We start from the raw sequence: 18,287 nt of genomic DNA, 5'->3' as shown, positions 1-18,287 counted from the left end.
TTTCTGTTAGACAGAAAGGTTGGCAGAGCCACAGAACCTGCAGGCTGGTGCCATATCTGAGACACCATCAACCTAGTTAACACTGTTTGCCCCACCCTGGAGATCCCCTGAACTTCCATTCCACCCAACTTACAGCTGTTAACAGTAGCTTTTCCATATGAATGGCTGGCCTTTGCTCAAGCTTCACAACTGCCTAAATCCTTTCAAACAAGCAACAACTGGCCTCAGTGAGCACGCAGCCCCTGTTTCTCTTACTAAGTGGCACCAGGCATGGAACTAGCAGTTGTCAGCCTAGATTCACAGCTCGGCTATGCCTGGGAATCTCCAAGCCCAACATAAGTAGCAGCCATCTCAGATTACTTTATAGCTCAGGAAGGCTGGCCCCAGGCAAAACACAGGTTGGGGCTGACCTTGGCCTTACCACCTGGGAAACTCCAGGGCCAGCACACCCAGTGGACAGCTACAGACCACATCAAAGCACCACCACCCTGCCTGGCATTGCACAGCTGATCCTCTATGGAGGGTGGAGGTTGGTGGTAAGTGGTCACAGCCAGTCCTTGCATCTGACTGGCCTGGGTAAATCCCTCCCATTGATCTGCTAACAGCAACCAAGACTCAACTACAAGAGGTGTACTCAGCCTGCATGAAGGGTGCACCTCCAGTACTCAGCTTGGGAGATAGGGGAGGCTCTGCCACTGGACCCTACAGGACACCTGGTACATTAGGCCACATACCAAGACAGGGAATCATAGCAGTTCTACCTAATACATAGAAACAAACACAGGGAGACTGCCAAATAAGACACAGGGAGACTGACAATAAGCCAAAGAACATGGCCCAAATGAAAGAACAGATTAAAACTCCAGAGAAAGAACTGAACAAAAAGGAAATAAGCAATAGATCAGATGCAGAGGTCAAAACACTGGTTATAAGGATGCTCAAGGAACTCAGTGAGGACCTTAACAGAATAAAAAAAGATCCAGTCAGAAATGAAGGATACACTAATTGAAATAAAGAATAATTTACAGGGAAACAACAGTGGAGTGAATAAAGCCAAGAATCAAATCAATGATTTGGAACATAAGAAAGCAAAAACAACCAATCAGAACAACAAGACAATCCAAAAAAAAATGAGGATAGTGTAAGCAGCCTCTGGGAGTACTTCGAGCATTTCAATGTTTGAATCATAGGGGTGCCAGAAGGAGAAGAGAAAGAGGAAGAAATTGGAAATCTATTTGAAAAACTAATGAAAGAAAACTTCCCTAATTTGGTGAAGGAAATAGACATGCAAGTCCAGGAAGCACAGAGAGTCCCAAACAAGATATAAAGGAGCCCACTTCAAAACATGTCAAAATGAAAATGCCAAAAGTTAAAGAGAAAATCTTTAAAATTTTTTTTCTATTTTAATTGTTGTTCAAGTACAGTTTTCTGCCTTTTACCTCCATCCCAGCCCACCCCCCCAGCCCTCTCTCCCCACCTCCCTCCCATTTCCACTGTGCCTCTTGTTTTTGTCCATGTGTCCTTTATATTTGTTCCTGCAAACCCTTCACCCTTTTACTCTGAAGTTCCCTCCCCTCTCCCCTCTGGTCACTGTCAGCCTGTTCTCAATTTCAGTGTCTTTGGTTATATTTTGCTTGGCTTTTTTGGTGATTAAGTTCCTGTTAAAGGTGAGATCATATGATATTTGTCTTTCACTGCCTGGCTTATTTCGCTTAGCATAATGCTTTCCAGTTCCATCCATGCTGTCCCAAAGGGTAGGTGCTCCTTTTAAAGGGAAAATCTTAAAAACAGCAAGAGAAAAGAAGTTAATTAGCTAGAGAGGAGTTCTATAATACTGTCAACTGATTTCTCAAAAGACACTTTGCAGGCTAGAAGGGAGTGGCAAGGAATATTCAGGTGATGAAAAGCAGGGGCCTATAGCAAAGATCGCTCTACCTAGAGGAAAGGGGGAAACATTTGGAAAACTGTAATAGCATAATCAATAAAATATAATTAAAAAGTAAAAGGGTAAATAAAGATATTGATAATACTAATAACAGAAAAACTAGAAAAGCTTTCAAACAAAGCAAAAAACTTTGTTAAGAGAATGAAAAGACAGGCCACAGTCTGGAGAAATTCTTTGCAAAACACATATCCAATAAAGGACCAGCATTCAAAATTTGCAAATAATTCGATGGAGGAATAGGTGGTCGCACCGTACCTCCTCGTACAACCAAGATTAGAAAACCAATAATTTACAACAATAATTTACTATCAGAATAACACCCAGATCCGGCAGAGGATTTATCTGAATGGAAGTCGGGCAGCCAAGAAGTTGAAGTAGACGCGTTCATCCAGACTGGTAGGAGAAGACGAGCCGGTGGGCGCGGGGCTGGCTTGGGTCCGCAGCGCGCAGAGGTCGGGGGAAGGTTTGGCGCGAAATCGGCACAAAAGCCATCGGGCGAGTAAGAAGGCAGCGGTGATCCCTGAGTACGCAAGCTGCGGCTGGCAGACCCAGAGGGGCAGCGATTGTGGACCAGGGCAGAGCTCGCGGCCCAGAAGCCCAGACAAGGGTCTGAGTCCAGGGGAACGGAACTACCGCCATTGTTTTCTCCCGCCCCCACATATAACATCACAATCTAGCGACCGGGGTGCCCAGCCCTGGTGAGCACCTAAGGCTCCGCCCCCCACCGTAACAAGAGCAACCAGACCGGAAAAAAAAAAAAAAAAAAAAAAAAAGGAGAGACGGGGGGAAAAAAACCCATGTTTTCAACAGAGCAAATCAGTCCCCCAGGACTCATCCTTTTGAGCGACCAAGAATTAGCCAATCTATCAGATGCGCAGTTCAAAACACTGGTGATCAGAAAGCTCACGGAACTGGTGGATTTTGGACGAAATTTAGATGAAAGAATGCAGAGTACCATAAAACAGATGCAGGAAGACACGCGGAGGAGAGCCAATAGTGAAAGGAAGGAATATGAGTCTCAAAACAATACAGTGGACCAGAAGGAAGATAGAAACAACCAAGCAGGAAAGCATGATGAAATAAGAATTCAAAAAATTGAGGAAAAGATTAAGAGCATCCAAGACACCTTTAAACGTTCCAATATCCGAATTATAGGGGTACCAGAATTGGAAGGGGAAAAGCAACAGATTGAGCACGTATTTGAACAAATAATAAAGGAGAACTTCCCCAATTTGGCAAAGGGAACAGTCTTCCAAGAAATCCAAGAAGCTCAGAGAGCCCCAAAGAAGTTGGACCCAAGAAGAAACACACCAAGGCACATCATAATTACATTAGCCAAGGTAAAAACGAAGGAGAGAATCCTAGAAGCAGCAAGAGGTAAGGGGACAGTAACCTACAAAGGAGTTCCCATCAGACTGTCAGCTGATTTCTCCAAAGAGACCTTACAGGCAAGAAGGGGCTGGAAAGAAGTATTCCAAGTCATGAAAGACAAGGACCTACATCCCAGATTGCTCTATCCAGCAAAGCTCTCATTTAGAATGGAAGGGCAGATAAAGTGCTTCTCATATAAGTTCAAGTTAAACGAGTTCATCATCACCAAGCCCTTATTTTATGAAATGCTAAAGGGACTTATCTAAGAAAAGAAGATAAAGAAAAGACATGTATAGTAAAAGGACAGCAAACTCACAAATATCAACAACCACACCTAAAGCAAAACCAAAAGAAACTAAGTAAACAATTAGAACAGGAACAGAACCACAGAAATGGAGGGCACATGGAGGGTTAGCAGCAGGAGGGTGGGAGGAGGAGAGAGGGGGAAAAGGTATAGAGAATAAGTAGCATAGAATGTAGGTTGAAAATAGATAGGGGGAGGGCAAGAATAGTACGGGAAATGTAGAAACTAAAGAACTCATAAATATGACACATGGACATGAACTAAAGGGGGAAATGTGGGTGGGAAGGGGAGTACAGGGTGGAGGGGAGAGAAGGGGGGAAATGGGACAACTGTAATAGCATAATCAATAAAATATATTAAAAAAATTTGCAAAGAATTCTTAAAACTCAAAATTAAGAAACAACCCAATGAAAAAAATGGGCTAAAGATCTGAACAGACACCTTGCCAAAGAAATTATACCAGTGGCATATAAAAATGTGTTCAATGATATGTCATTAGGAAAATGCAAATGAACAGAACAATGAGATACCACTACACACCTATCAGAGTGGCCAAAATCCAGAACACAGACAACATCACATGACTGTAAGGATGTGGAGCAATAGGAGCACTCATACATTGCAAAATGGTGAGGCCACTTGGAAGGCAGGTTGGCAGTTTTTTATAAAAGTAAACATATTTTTATCATACAATCCAGCACTCCAACTCCTTGGTATTAACCCGAATGAGTTGAAACTTACGCTCATGCAAAACCTGTACACAGATGCTTATAGCAGCTTTATTCATGATTACTCAAATTTGTAAGCCACCAAGATTTCCTTCAGTAGGTATATGGATAAACTGCTGTGTATTCATACAATGGAACTTTATTCAGTAGTTTAAAGAAATGAACTATCAAGGCACAAAAAGACATGGAGGAAACTGAAGTGTCTATTGCTAACTGAAAAAAGAAGCTGATATGAAAAAGCCACATACTGTATGATTCTAACTCTGTGACATTCTAATAAAAGCAAAACTGTGGAGATAGTAAAAAGCTAGGGGAAGGGGGACATTAATAGGTGGCGGTACACAGGAGACTTTTATGATAGTGGAACTATTCTATGTACTACTGTAATGGTGAATATGTGTCAAAACCCACAGAAAGTACAATACAAATAGTGAACCCTAGTGAAAACTGAACACTTTATTAATAACAGTGTATTAATACTGATTCATTCATTGTAATATGTTCTATAGTCATGCAAGATATCAATAACAGGAAACTGTGGAAGGAGAGCAAGTACATGGGACTGACTCTGTACTTCCTGCTCAATTTTTCTGTAAACCTAACACTGCTCTAAAAAATAAATTATATTAATATAAAAATCTGAGGCAATTAACTTCAGCTAAAACACACACAAGTTGTGTAAAAGAAGTAAATATGTGATATTTATATTGACATTTCATAGAAATATTTATATTGCAGTAATAATGAAAATTTAAAGAATGTGGCTTTAACCAAAAAGCATTATGTAATTGTTGAGAGGCTAGAGGAAGGAGGTGGTTTAGACCTGATATCCTCATCTATCATAATAGAAAGTCAGTGTAACAGAAGTGAACATCCATGTGCCTGTCTGAAGGTGTGCCCAAGCCATCTCCCCATTTCCCCTGCATCATCAGATTTTCCTCTCCTACAGGATCTTTCCCATCAATAAACAAATATGCCCTTGGGTTGGGTTTTTTTTTTTTTTTCATTTAATACACACTCACATACACACACTTCTTTTTTTTTTTTTTTAGATTTTGTTTATTTTTTTTTGGAGGGAGGGGAAGGGAGAGAGAAAGAGAGGGAGAAAAACATCAATGTTTGGTTGCCTCTTGCACAACCTCTACTGGGGACCTGATCCACAACCCAGGCGTGTGCCCTGACTGGGAATCAAACCAGCGACACTTTGGTTCACAGGCTGGCACTCAATCCACTGAGCCACACCAGCCAGGGCCACACACCACTTCTTGATCCCAGTTGCCCTGCCACTTTCATTCCATTTCTGTGCTGCCCTTTACATCAAAACTCAAGTTATCTCTACTCCCTTCTCCCATTCCTTCCTCTCTATTCTGTTTTACATTCACTCCATTCAGAATTTCACAACTACCATTCTACTTAATTTACTTTTGGCAAGGTCACAGTGACCTTCATGTTTCCAAATCCAATGGTCAATTATTATTTTATCTCTCAGTCTCTTTTGATAAAATTGATTACTCCCCCTTAATATGTTTCCTTCACTTGGCTTCTAGGATACCACTTTTTATAAACTTTTTTCTTCTGTCATTAGTAGTTTCTTAGTCGTCTTCTCTGGTTCTTCTTTTCCTTGATTTCTGAATGTTGGAATGTCTCCATATCTTAATCTGAAGTCCTCTGCCCTACTCTGTCTACTCTGAGCCCCTGGGTTATCTCATTAGGGATCAAGGCTTTGTGTGCCATCTATAAGTTGATGATTCTCAAATTTATACATTCCAGCCCAGAGCTCTTCCATAAACTACAGAATTATATGTCTAACTGGCTACTTGACATTTTCATTTATTTAAAGTTTAGCTGCTATTCTTTTTATTTTTATTTCCAGTACCCCCTCCAAATCAAAAGCTTGTGTGGTCTCCTTGTCATGTCACCTATTGTCTAACAGGCATCTCAAGCCTAACATATCCAAAACAGAACTACTGATCTTCTGAAAATCTGCAATACACAGAACCTTTCCCACCTGAGCTGATAGCAACTTCCTATTTCCAATTGATAGTTACTTAGGCCAAAAACCTTGGAGTCATCCTTGATGCCCTTCTGATATGTCACATCCCATTTCCAGCCTGTTAGGAAATCTGGGTGTAATTAGAAAAAAGAATTCACAAACCTACCACTTCTTACCACCTCTACTGCTGCCTCCTTTTCGTCCTCTTCTGTCTGGATTACTGCTGTAACCTCCATACTTCAGTCTCAACAACAATCAGGATGATCCTTTTTTTTTTTTTAAGATTTTATTTATTTTTAGAGAGAGGGGAAGGGAGGGAGAAAGAAAGGGAAACATCAATGTGTGGTTGCCTCTCTCACATCCCCTGTTGGGGACCTAACCTGGCCTGCAACCCAGGCACCTACCCTGACTGGGGCTCAATCCACTGAGCCACACCAGCCAGGGCAGGATGATCTGCCCTGAAGTCTGAGGGTGGTACTTAGTAGCTTCCCATTTCACTACATTGAACAAATTACTTACTTTCTTTTTGCCTCAGTTGCTTTCTCTCCAAAAAGATAATACCTCCTTCAGGAGACTGTGGTATTCAGTGAGATCATTAATACATATGAAGCCCTTACTTAACAGTAACCTGGTGCAAAGAAAATAATGAAGTTTAGTTGCTGTTCTTTTTTTTTTTTTAACTTCCAAGGCACCCTCCAAATCAAAAGCCTACTTTTGTCTCCTTGTCATTTCTTCAGTGCTTGAGATGGGAGGGTTCTGTAGGAAGGTTTGGAATCTGGGTACCTAGCTCACCGCTGTTAGGCAAAATCCTCAATCCATTAGAGCCAGAGAATAGTATGTCCAGAAACACTGTTCATTTAACCAAAGGAAATTCCATTCCTAACTTGGCTGTTTTTGTAAGCAATGTGGGACTTGGTGTCCTGCGCTAAATAGAAATTGCTTTGTCAGTAATAGTGTTCTTTTTGTCAGTACCATAGTTCCTAATTTTTGAAGCATTTGTTCCCTGAAGGATAATGAAAGGAGACACTACTTTTTGATTAGGCCTTTTATCTGCAATTTTATCCTGACCCCTTTTAAATTATTTATTACATATGTGACATCGCATATTTAGGGCTCTTTTCCCCTTCGTATAAGCCTCACCTCTCTGAAAGTGTTGGTACCTGGGAGACACTTATATTTACTGTTCCTACTCATATTTTCTGTCATGCCTGGCTGGTTTTTACAGTGAACAAAAAAGAGAAGGAAAGATTCAATTGGAAGATTTGCTAACGGTAATGAAATGCAGAGTGTGGAATACAGTGGGAGAGTGCAGAAGCAGCTAGCTGCGAGTCAGGAAATTAAGCTTCTAAGAGTCTGAGAAAATGTGGGGAATATAAGGAAAGTTTCTGGGGACCTAACCCACGAACAGTGGAAGAGGGACTGGGGTAAAATGAACTCGTTCTGGGTCAGTAAAGGTGCCAGAGCACAAAACCTAGGCCTGGGCAGCTTATGCCCCAGAGGCTTGGAGGATGGGTTTGGGACTTAAGGGCAAAGGAAAGACACTTGAGAATCTGGTAAAACACAAAAACGAAAAAAAACCTTCTAAGTGGCTTGAGTCCCTGTGTTGAATGTAGTATCTACTTGCCCCACAGATAGTAGACAGGTGCAAAGGGAGTGAGTGTTAATATAATATCCAGTTCCAGGGGTTTAGACACTTCCTACAGAGAAGGCTGGAACAACCTCTGGACTGTTGTGTTAAGGAAGAACAAACAGTGTTTTTACCTGCAAATTCTTTAAGGAGCAGCTAAGCCAGTCCCCCAGTGACCTGAGACAATTTGAGGGTATGAAAGAGATGGTGGTAGCTTTTGAGACACTTCTAGCAGCTGCAGTGTTATCTTGCATCTACCTCAGCCTGAAGAAGAAATGCCTTATCCATAAGTCTGATATCTCTCTTGCAATTTAAGTTGCAATCATACAACTTAACACCACAATCTCTCTCTTTACAGTCCCAGGACTATAGCAGAGTCCCCAAGGAAGAGACTGGGTTTTAGAAATTGCAGAGAAAGAGATAGGAAAAAAAAAAATACATTCATTCTCTGAATCTCAGAAGGAATGCTGCTACTTTTAGAAGTGGATCAGTTGTCTTACAACCAAGTGAAAATCCTTTAGGTTGGTAGGCTTTAGGGTTCACCAGAAGATTTCTTTGTCCTCTGAGGGACTACCCAGTGACTCTCCTGCCAATAACAATCAATAGTTTCTCACTGTAGTTTCTCCACTTCTGATTACCATGAGTAGTTTCCAAGCTGTTACAGTGTTGAAACAAAAATCTTTGTACTTAACAAAATGTGTGTGTGGTAAATTTCTAGCATTAAACTACTGAATTAATTTGTTTATTCAGTTTTGTTATTAAAGTACATAACACATATATAGCAAAGTACACGAATCATAGCTCAATAGGTGATCATAAAATGAACACACCTTCATAATCACTACCTGTGGCAAAACAGAATTGTCAGCTCCCTTGAAACGTCCCTCATGCCCCCTCCCCGTCACTACCACTGCCCTCCTCCCCAGAGTAAATGGTATCTTGATTTATACCAGAGTTATTTTGCCTATTTATGGTCTTTAAAAGTTTTAAATTGATGCATGTAGTGTATTATTTTGGGGGGGAGGTCTGGCATTTTTCCTCTCATCATTATGTGTTGGGAATTCATACATGTTATCAGTAGACTAGGAGTTCATTTTTTATTGCTGTATAGTATATAATATATACATAAACCACATATATTGATATTTATTCATTCTAATTACACTGTTCAATACTGCCATGGCTGTCTGAAACCAAGCATCTGTATATGGGGGGCTATTTCTAGACACTTTATTCTGCTTAATTAACATATTTGTATATCCTTGTGCCAAAACTTTACTGTCTTAAATATATATATTTAAGAATATATATATACGAGAGGGAAGTTTATATATGGAAATATATAAACTATATCATATATATAATATAGTATAATTATAGCTGTATAATAATGTCTTAATGTCTGATAGAATAAGCCCCCTCCCTCTTTGTTCTTTTTAAGATTACCTTGATTATATTTGGTCTTAAGAATTTTCATATAACTTTTACAATCAGCTTCAAATTACCTCTTCCTTTTTCAAAAAAAGCATGCTAGAATTTTTAGCAGAAATCTTTTGGGGAGAATGGACATCTTCACTATATTTAATCTTTCAATCCCTGAAAGTAGTTTGTCTCTCTATTTATTTGGTTTTTAATTTCTTTCAATAGTGTTTTCTAGTTTTTTGTTTTACACATTTTTTGTTAGATTTATTCTCAGGTATTTGGTGGGGGGCTTTGATGTTATTATAAGTGGTATTTTTAAAATTATTTTCTAATTGCTGGCATTAGAAACATAATTTTACATATAGAAAAGAGTAGATTTTTAATTATAAGATTTTATGAGGTTAAAGGTATCATTTTAAGAATTATCTAATATTTGCCCTGACTGGTGTGGCTCAGTGGGTTGGGTATTGTCCCGCAGACCCAAAGGTCGCCAGTTCAGTTCCTGGTCAGGGCACATGCCTGGGTTGCTGGCCAGGTCCCCAGTTGGGGTGTGTGTAAGAGGCAATCAATCAATGTCTCCCTTGCATGTTGATGTTTCTTTTCCTCTGTTTCTCCCACTCTTCCCCTCTCTCTAAAAATAAATAAATAAAATAAAACCTGAGCCATACCAGCCAGGGCAATAAGTAAAATAATAAGAAAAAACATCTAAAAAAAATCTAATATTCAAATTAGTAGGGCATCTTGGGTACATTAAGAAAAGTTGGGTTAAATCCAGGGTTTTAAGGATGGAGATTTCAAAGGGAAATCAAGAGGAACCTGTTCCTAAATTGCGGGAGTTCTGTGTTGGTTGCTTGAGAGAGATGGCCTAGGACTTGCTTTCTCTCTCAGCTAAAATGATTGGAACTTGGAATGTTGGGGTGTTGGTTTTTCTTCTTTATAAATGGGGATTTCACTCAGCTTTTCAGCTCTGGCTGCCCTTGACCTGACAGGCTTCCCTCTCATTCTAAACTCACCAAGAACGAAGCAGTGAGCCTGTCCACCCTCAGGTATTGCAGGCGTTCTGAAGTGATGATGCCAGAAGGTGTTTAAACTCATACTTGGCTTTGTTTTTCCAGGTCTACAAAGGAGAATTTCAGCTACCTGAATTTCTTAAAGAAAAACCTCAGGTACTGTATCTGTTTTCTCCTCTTGATGAATAACAGATGGACTGCTGTGTTGAAGTGGTCTTTTTAGAGATAATGAGGTGTGCTGGCAGCAGAAAGATTGGCCTCTGGTAATTGTTGGTTTTAACAGTAATTTAAAACAGGGTGAAAGGAGGAAAAAGAGGATAAAGGGGGGATAGTGATGGAAGGAGACTTGACTTGGGGTGGTAAACACTCTATACAATATGCAGATATGCATTAATAGAATTGTATACCTGAAACCTATATATTTTTATTAACTAATGTCACCCCAATAAATTTAATAAATAAAAATACAATAAAATTTTTAAAAACAACTATAATTTAACATAGCCTTAATTTCAGAGACCTCAGTATCTTTCAAAACTAGGGGAATACTTTATTAGTAACTGAGATCCAGTTGCCTGAGGTCTTCCAAACCACACAGTATTCCATGTATGAGGAGCCTGCCCTGTGTATCTGCTGCAGGCTTCTCACATCTGCCTTGAAATAAAATGTACAGCTGCCCTTTCTTTCTATTACACACAGACTGATGGCCTTTTAACTGTTCTCATTTGGAGCCTACAATAGTTGTGAATACATTATATGCACAGCCATTGGCCCTCGACTGCTAAGTCCCCCAAGTTGGGAAAGGAGGGTGGGAGTTTGAAGCTTATAACTTTTACTTTTTAAAAATTTAATTAGAACAAATTGAGAGTTATCCTTGTAATGTCAGACTGTCACTCAGATTCCAATATTGTTTCCTGAGCTGGAGAGAAACAGGTAGTATCATGGCTGGTGAACCCAGAGTGTCCTGTGTCTGAGCCTCACCTGCCATTCCTCTGCAGCAGTGGGGAAAGTGATAACTATTTCTTGAGCCCAGCAGAACACTTCCCCTTCTAGCACAGTGATAATACATGTTGCCTCCAGGCTGCTGCTGTCAGTGATCAGCTTGTTAATAGGAAATGAAGACTCAGCACTGAACTCCATTTCCAAAAATGTCCAGATAAGGGTTGGTGAGGCAAACATACCACCCCACAGACTCTGTGAAGTCATGCTGTCTGAAGTAAGCCTCAGTAAATGGCCGGGCTCCCTAAGAGAGGCTCCCCTCAGGGTTGGTGGCTCTGGCTTCTCAGACCCTTGCCTGATAACAGTCAGCCCTCAGACCCTTGCCTGATAACAGTCAGATGTGTATTACTTAAGAATTTCAATCTACTTTCAAGGCATGTTCTTATTAACATCTATTTAACTTTAATCCATCCATTCATTTATTTAAAATTTTCAACAAATGTTTACTGAACTTCTGTGATGGGTGAGAAATTAGAATAAGTCCTCAGGAGTCAGAGGGACAAAAGAAAAGATCTTCTCAAGAAAGATGCTTGCCAATGATACATCCAGTAAAGAGCTAATGTCCAAAATATATAAGAAAATCATACAACTTACACCACAAAAAACAAACAATTCTATTTTTAAAAAATGGACCCTGGCTGGTGTGGCTCAGTGGATTGAGTGCCAGTGGCCTGTGAAACTAAAGGCCACTGGTTTGATTCCTAGTCAGGACACATGCCTGGGTTGCAGGTCAGGTCCCCGGGGCGGGGTGGGGGGCGGGTTGTGTGGGAGAGGCAACCAATTGATGTTTCTCTTGCACATCAATATTTCTCTCCCCCTCTTTCTCCCTCCCTTCTCTTCTCTCTGAAAATAAATAAATAAATAAAATCTTTTTTTTTAAATGGGCAGAAGACCTGCATAGCTATTTCTCCAAAGGGGACACACAGACATATGGCCAATAGACATATGAAAAGATGCTCAGTGTCACTAATCATTAGAAAAAACACAAATTAAAACCATAATGAGATATCACCTCATACCTGTCAGCATGACTGTCATCAATAAATCAACAAACAGCAAGTGTTGGTGAGGATGTAGAGAAAAGGGAACCCTCCTCGTTCCTTGTTGGTGGGATTGAAAATTGGTTCAGTCACTATGGAAAACAGTATGGAGGTTGCTCAAAAAATTAAAAGTAGAACTACCATATCACCCAGCAATTCCTCTTTTGGGTATTTATCCAAAGAAATCCAGAACACTAATTCAGAAGCACATATGCATCCCTATATTCATTGCAGCACTATTTACAATGGCCAAGATATGAAACAACCCAAGTGTCCATTGATAGACAAATGGATAAAGAAGAATAGTACTATATGCAATGGAGTATTACACAACCCTAAAAAAGAATGGAATCTTGCCATTTGAGACAACATGGATGGACCTAAAGGGTATGATGCTAAGTTAAATAAGTCAGACAAAGACAAATGTCATATGATTGTACTTATATGTGGAATCTAAAATACAAAATAAATGAACAAACAAAACAGAAACTCACAGATACAGAAAATATTTTGGTGGTTGCCTGATGGGAGGGTGATTGGGGATGGGAGAGGGGTGAAAAGGGAAGGGATTAGGATATACAAATTGCACATTATAAAAATAGGGATATAAAGTACAGCATAGGAAATATAGTCAATAATATTTTAATTAATTATATGTGGTATTATATGGGTACTTAGACTTACTGGGATGATCACTTTGTAAGTTATGTAAATTATATCAATGTCTAATCACTATATTATACACCTGAAACTAATATAATATGGTACCTCAACTGTAATTAAATTTTTTAAAATTCTTAAACCTTCTCAAGCAACTCTTTATCTATCCAAAAGACTCTGGTTGACTTTTGCATGGAAGGGGGTGCAGGGCCCTGAGCCTGGCTGGGCATGAATTCTCAGAGACCTAGATGGACTCAGGACCAGGCTGTCACTCCCTTATAGGCTAAGGTTCTTGGAGCCAGAGAATAATCCAAGATGCAGTGTCTTGAAGGAATGTTAAAACATAAGGCTATTTGGCATAATAAATCTGAAAGAGTCAAGAAAAGATATTTAAGACTAAAACTAAAGGGACTCCCCTGCTTCACAACATACACAAAAATCATTTCCAGGTGGATTATAGACCTAAATATGAAAGGAAAAAATCATAATTTTTTAGGAGACAAGAGGAGTATATCTTTATGACCGTAAAAAGGGAAGAATTTCTTTAAAAAAACATTTTATTTATTTATAAACATCCATGGGTTGCCTCTTGCCTGCCCCCAGCCGAGGACTGGCCTAGCAATCCAGGCATGTACCCTGACCAGGAATCAAACCTGTGACCTTTTGGTTTGTAGGACACGGTTCAACCAACTGAGCCATAATGGTCAGGGCAAGAGGGAAGGATTTCTTAAAGTCATTAAAAACACTAATCATTTATTTCAAAGTGACTACAGTAAGTTGGACTACATTAAAACTGAAAATGTTTACTTGTTAGAAAGCATCATAAAGAGAGCAATAAAAGTATGCCTTCAGTGGGAGAAAATATTTGAAACAAATGGCTCAACTGTGGAATGTAGATAATTTCTGCAAATAAATAAGAAAAAGATTTCTTAAATTGGGCAAAATAGCATCAGACACTTTGAGCCCCTTATTCTGGTAGTTTCATGTAATGCATCACACACACGTACTTAGAAAAGGGTCTAAGTAAAAGACTTTGATTTCATTTTTTCTTCTTTCTCTTTTCTTCAATTTCTTTTTTAGAGAGAGAGCGGGAAAGGGAGGGAGAAAGAGAGGGACAGAAACGTCAATGTGAGAGAGAAACATGAATCAGTTACCTCTTGCACTTCCCGGGGACTGAACCAGCAACCCAGGCGTGTGCCCTGACCAAGAATCAAACCGGCAACCTTTCACTTTGTGAGACAAAGCCCAACCCACTGAACCACACCAGTCAGGGCTTAACTGCTAAAAATGAGAAAATTGGAGCCCACAGAACCCTCAGGTTTGATATTTAGCTAGAATGGCTCAAAGAACTCAGGAAGCACTGTACTTGCAATTACAGTTTTATACTTATAAGGGCACAAATCAAGAGCAGCTGAAGGAAGAGGCAAAGAGGACAGTGTCTGTGAGGGTCTCAAACACAGTTTCTGTGCCCATTCCCCACGGAACCAGGGTGCTTCTCTCTCCTGCACTTCCATGTGGAGCCAACCAGGAAGCTCCACTGAACTTCGGCATCCAGAGTTTTTCTTGGGTTCTAATTACATAGGCAACATTGATTGAATCGGTGGCCATGTGACTGAGCCTAATCGGCCAACTTCCCCCATCCAGAAGTTAGGCTGGCTGAAAGCCCCAGCCCTCTAATTAGGGTTGGTCTTTCCGCTGAACAGCCCCCATCCTGAGTCATCTCATCCCTTGGAGTAAACTCATGTGTGATCCAAGGGGCTCATCAATAACAGAGACACTCCCATTGCAAGGAAAATTCTAAGGAGTTGGTCTCCTGATGACCAACCAGGGACAAAGTCCAAATTATTTATTACATGACGGTAGCAGACTAAATTCATTAGAAAGTCTAATCAGAGCCTGCAAGCTACATCTATTTTGACTGGAGCAGTCACTTCCCATGCTGACTAGCTCTGAGGACTTTAAAACACCTTTTGCTTTCTTTGACAGACTGAGCAAGTGGAGTAGCAGAGCCAGGAACCTCCTCCACACACCAGGTGAGGGTTGGGGGGCATTGCTGGGTCTTGGAGCAGGGCGGCGTAGCCAGGGTGGAGAACACAGCTCTGGAGTCGGTCTGCCTGGGTTGACTCTCGGCTCTGTGTGGTACTGAGCAAATAACTGAACTTCTCTGTTTCCTAGTTCCTCATCTGTAAAATGAGGACAGTATTAATAAGAGAGTGGTTAAGAATTAACCATAATAGTGCCTGCAAAAAGCCGGGTACATAGTAAGCTTCCTATTGTTCCTATTGTACTGATGAGAAAATTGAGATTGAGTAATTTGACTAGGAGATTTTTATGACATGCTGTGCATTAGTGGAGTATAGGTAGAAAAAGCACATGAACACAGCTATGCTATGTCAACATCACGATGGCAGTGAGCCAACAGCGTGAATGGGTCTCAGGACTTACGATTGCCAATGAGCAAACACCAAACGTGAGACTGACATCCTGGGGGTGTGCACATCCGACAGCATCTATCGGGCCTTGGACAACTCTGTATATCCAAAGTACTTCCAAAATGTGTAATCCCCTCCCCAAAACACACACACACAGGGCTTTGTTTATTGACCAGGTATTTTATAATACATGTTCAGACAAAATTCTCTAGTGACACACTATCGAAATGGCCCCTGAAAGTATAGTCTTTACTTTACAAGACAAAATACAGTGTCAGGTTGACCCCAGCCTTCAAGTTGCTCCACAGCAGCATTGTGTTCTTGGTTGCTTCCCGAGGCCTGGGGCTGCCACAGAGCGTCTCAGGACAGATGCCAGTCCGTCTTCTTGTATGTTCCCTTTGGCATTTGAATACGGTCACTGTGTTATCTAAAACTTCCTTCACAGAACCTTAGCATCCACTTTCTCAAAAGAAAAGTCAGCACATTGGAGCCCTGGACATTTGATGTCACTACCTGTGCCCAGGCAGTGGCTTCAGATGCTCTGACAGTTGCAGTCATTTAGAAGCGAGCAGGAGCAGCCCTTGGTTGGCTGCAATACGTTGTTTTGCCTGTTGAAGCTATGGGCAGGCGTCTCCAAGGACCTCGGACTAAGGGAGAGTGTGCCTCTGCAGAGGCCCTGAGGCAGCTGTTCTCATAATTGTCAATCCCCCCCGCCCCCTCCCCCGGGCTCCCCCCCCAACCATTGTCCTGGCTTATGGGAAGGAGGCCTCATGGTGCAGGGGAAGGAGGAACTGTGACTCCGCACCTGTAACCACATTCCTTTTGTTTGCCCTAGGGAAGACCGATGCCTATTCCACGGAAGGGAACTTTGTAGGACTGGCTGTCACCTGCTGAGATCTGTGGAGTGTGTGTGCTGTGGCCCAGGCTCCTGCTCCTTTACCAGACTCCTCCCACTGAGAGGGTGAACGTCAATCACCACCAGGCCCTCCTGAGTGATATTTTCTGAGCGCAGCGCCCTTGACCCTAATTGCATGCACAACCCAGTGGAAAAGGAGCCCTGGAGGGACATGTGCTTTCTGTTAAAACTGCTCTGGTCCCTGTCTTTTCTTACCAGATTCCAAACTTTGTTTTCAAGGGGAGGGTTTAGAAGTGGGATTCTGTAAGCAAAATTGGGCAGTTGCATCTTGGAATAGGTCACGGGTACATGTTCTGATGTTTTGTAGAACAGCTGTACCTGTTTGAATGTACTGATGTGGATAATACGGAATATCTTAATTATTTAAATAATTCATTGTATTGTTTCTGAGAAGTTGAAGAATTACCATATACATTTACAACTTAATGACTTTTGTATTTTATTTTTCAGAATAAAAGCTTTAAATGTGAAGCATTCTGGTAGTGTACATGCTTTCATTACTGTGATTTCAGAGAAGCAGTAAGACCTTATCGGATGGTGATCTGATGAACTGTTTGTTGGCTGGGCTATATTTGGTTGGCTGTATTCCTCTCTGTGCATCATACTTTCTTAGCGAAGTTTTTGTGTAATTTATTTCAGAGAGACCAGCTACCATCCACTTGTCTCAAAATCCTGTTCTTCTATTTCATGCTTCCATATGCTATATTTAAGGTCAGAGAAGTTACTGTTACTAGCTATTTTCTAGAATCCTTTGTTATAGAATATGGAATGACCAGCTACTAATAGTAATTCACGTTTATTGAGGGTCTTCTGTGTGCCAGGTACTGAACAAGGTGTTTTATTTACATTTTCTCACCCCAGCCTGAAAACTGCACCCCCTCCAGTCTTACCCATGGCAGTAATTATATTTTCTACCCAGTTACTCAAGCCAGAAACCTGAAAGTCACACTTGATTTTACCCTTTTCCTCCCTTTTCTCACCCACATACAAAATCTTTGATTGAATTTAAAAGGAATACATCTGCCAGATCAATTCTTTCTTCAAAATATTTCTTGAATCCATCCCCTTCTCTTCGGCTCCACTGCCCCCACCCTAATCTAGGACATCACCATCTGTCGCCTGGACTATTGCGATAGCCAGCCTCCTAAACAATGCCTTGTCCCTACTCTTGCCCCTTCGAATTCTGTTTAGTACACAGAGGAGGAAGAGTTTTACAGTGCACATCTGGACACGACCCTCCCACGTCCCATTTCACATAGAATAGAATCCAGACTCCTGCTGAGACCCAGCCACTGCCCTCCTCCCCCTCCCATTGCAGGCCAGCCTCCTCCACCCGCCGCCTGTGCTCTAGAGTTCTTTGCATTTCCTGGCACACGCCAAGCTTTTCCTGCCTCTGCACATAGTATTCTTCTCCCTGGAACTTTCTTCCCTTTGTTCTCCTTCTCCATTCTCTGGTCTCGTTAAATTCCACTTCCTTAGAGAGACTTTCCCTGACCCCTTGAACTGAAAACTAGGGGCCCGGCCTGCCTACATTCCTTGGCAGTGTCACTTATCACACTCTGCAGTTTTTAATGTCTTGTTGACTTTTTCTATTGTCTATCTTCCACACTAGATGGTAGTTTCCGGGAAGACAGGACTATGTCTTTCCTTGTCCATTTTTGTAGCTCTGACACCTAGCAAAGTGCCTAACACATTCTAACAACCCTGTAAAATATTTGGTGAATGGTAATCTTCCCAGAAACCTCTGACACATCATTTTACAGATGAGGAGACAGAGGCTCAGGCAAGTCAGGTCCCTCACACAAGTCCCCTCATCTAGTGCCCCAGTGGTGACCTGACA

The 18,287-nt window shown here is 41.1% G+C and overlaps 1 protein-coding gene across 2 annotated transcripts in view; it reads left to right on the top strand.

Annotated features, from left to right (window-relative positions):
- TPST1 (tyrosylprotein sulfotransferase 1) overlaps positions 1 to 18,287 on the top strand; it is a 131,173-nt gene that overhangs the window by 102,951 nt on the left and 9,935 nt on the right. Inside the window, exons 4-6 of one of the 2 annotated variants that reach the window (XM_028523584.2) lie at positions 10,506 to 10,556; positions 15,086 to 15,132; positions 16,367 to 16,923. In XM_028523584.2, the coding sequence (XP_028379385.1) occupies positions 10,506 to 10,556; positions 15,086 to 15,103 (69 nt within the window). In that variant the 3' untranslated portion in view covers positions 15,104 to 15,132; positions 16,367 to 16,923. Of the gene's footprint in view, positions 1 to 10,505; positions 10,557 to 15,085; positions 15,133 to 16,366; positions 16,924 to 18,287 lie in introns of those variants that run through there. The other variant, XM_036020864.1, reaches the window with a different exon arrangement.

This window comes from Phyllostomus discolor, chromosome 3 (genome assembly GCF_004126475.2).
Source record: "Phyllostomus discolor isolate MPI-MPIP mPhyDis1 chromosome 3, mPhyDis1.pri.v3, whole genome shotgun sequence".
Classification (NCBI taxonomy): domain Eukaryota; kingdom Metazoa; phylum Chordata; class Mammalia; order Chiroptera; family Phyllostomidae; genus Phyllostomus; species Phyllostomus discolor.
This window is presented reverse-complemented; position numbering and strand designations above follow the sequence as displayed.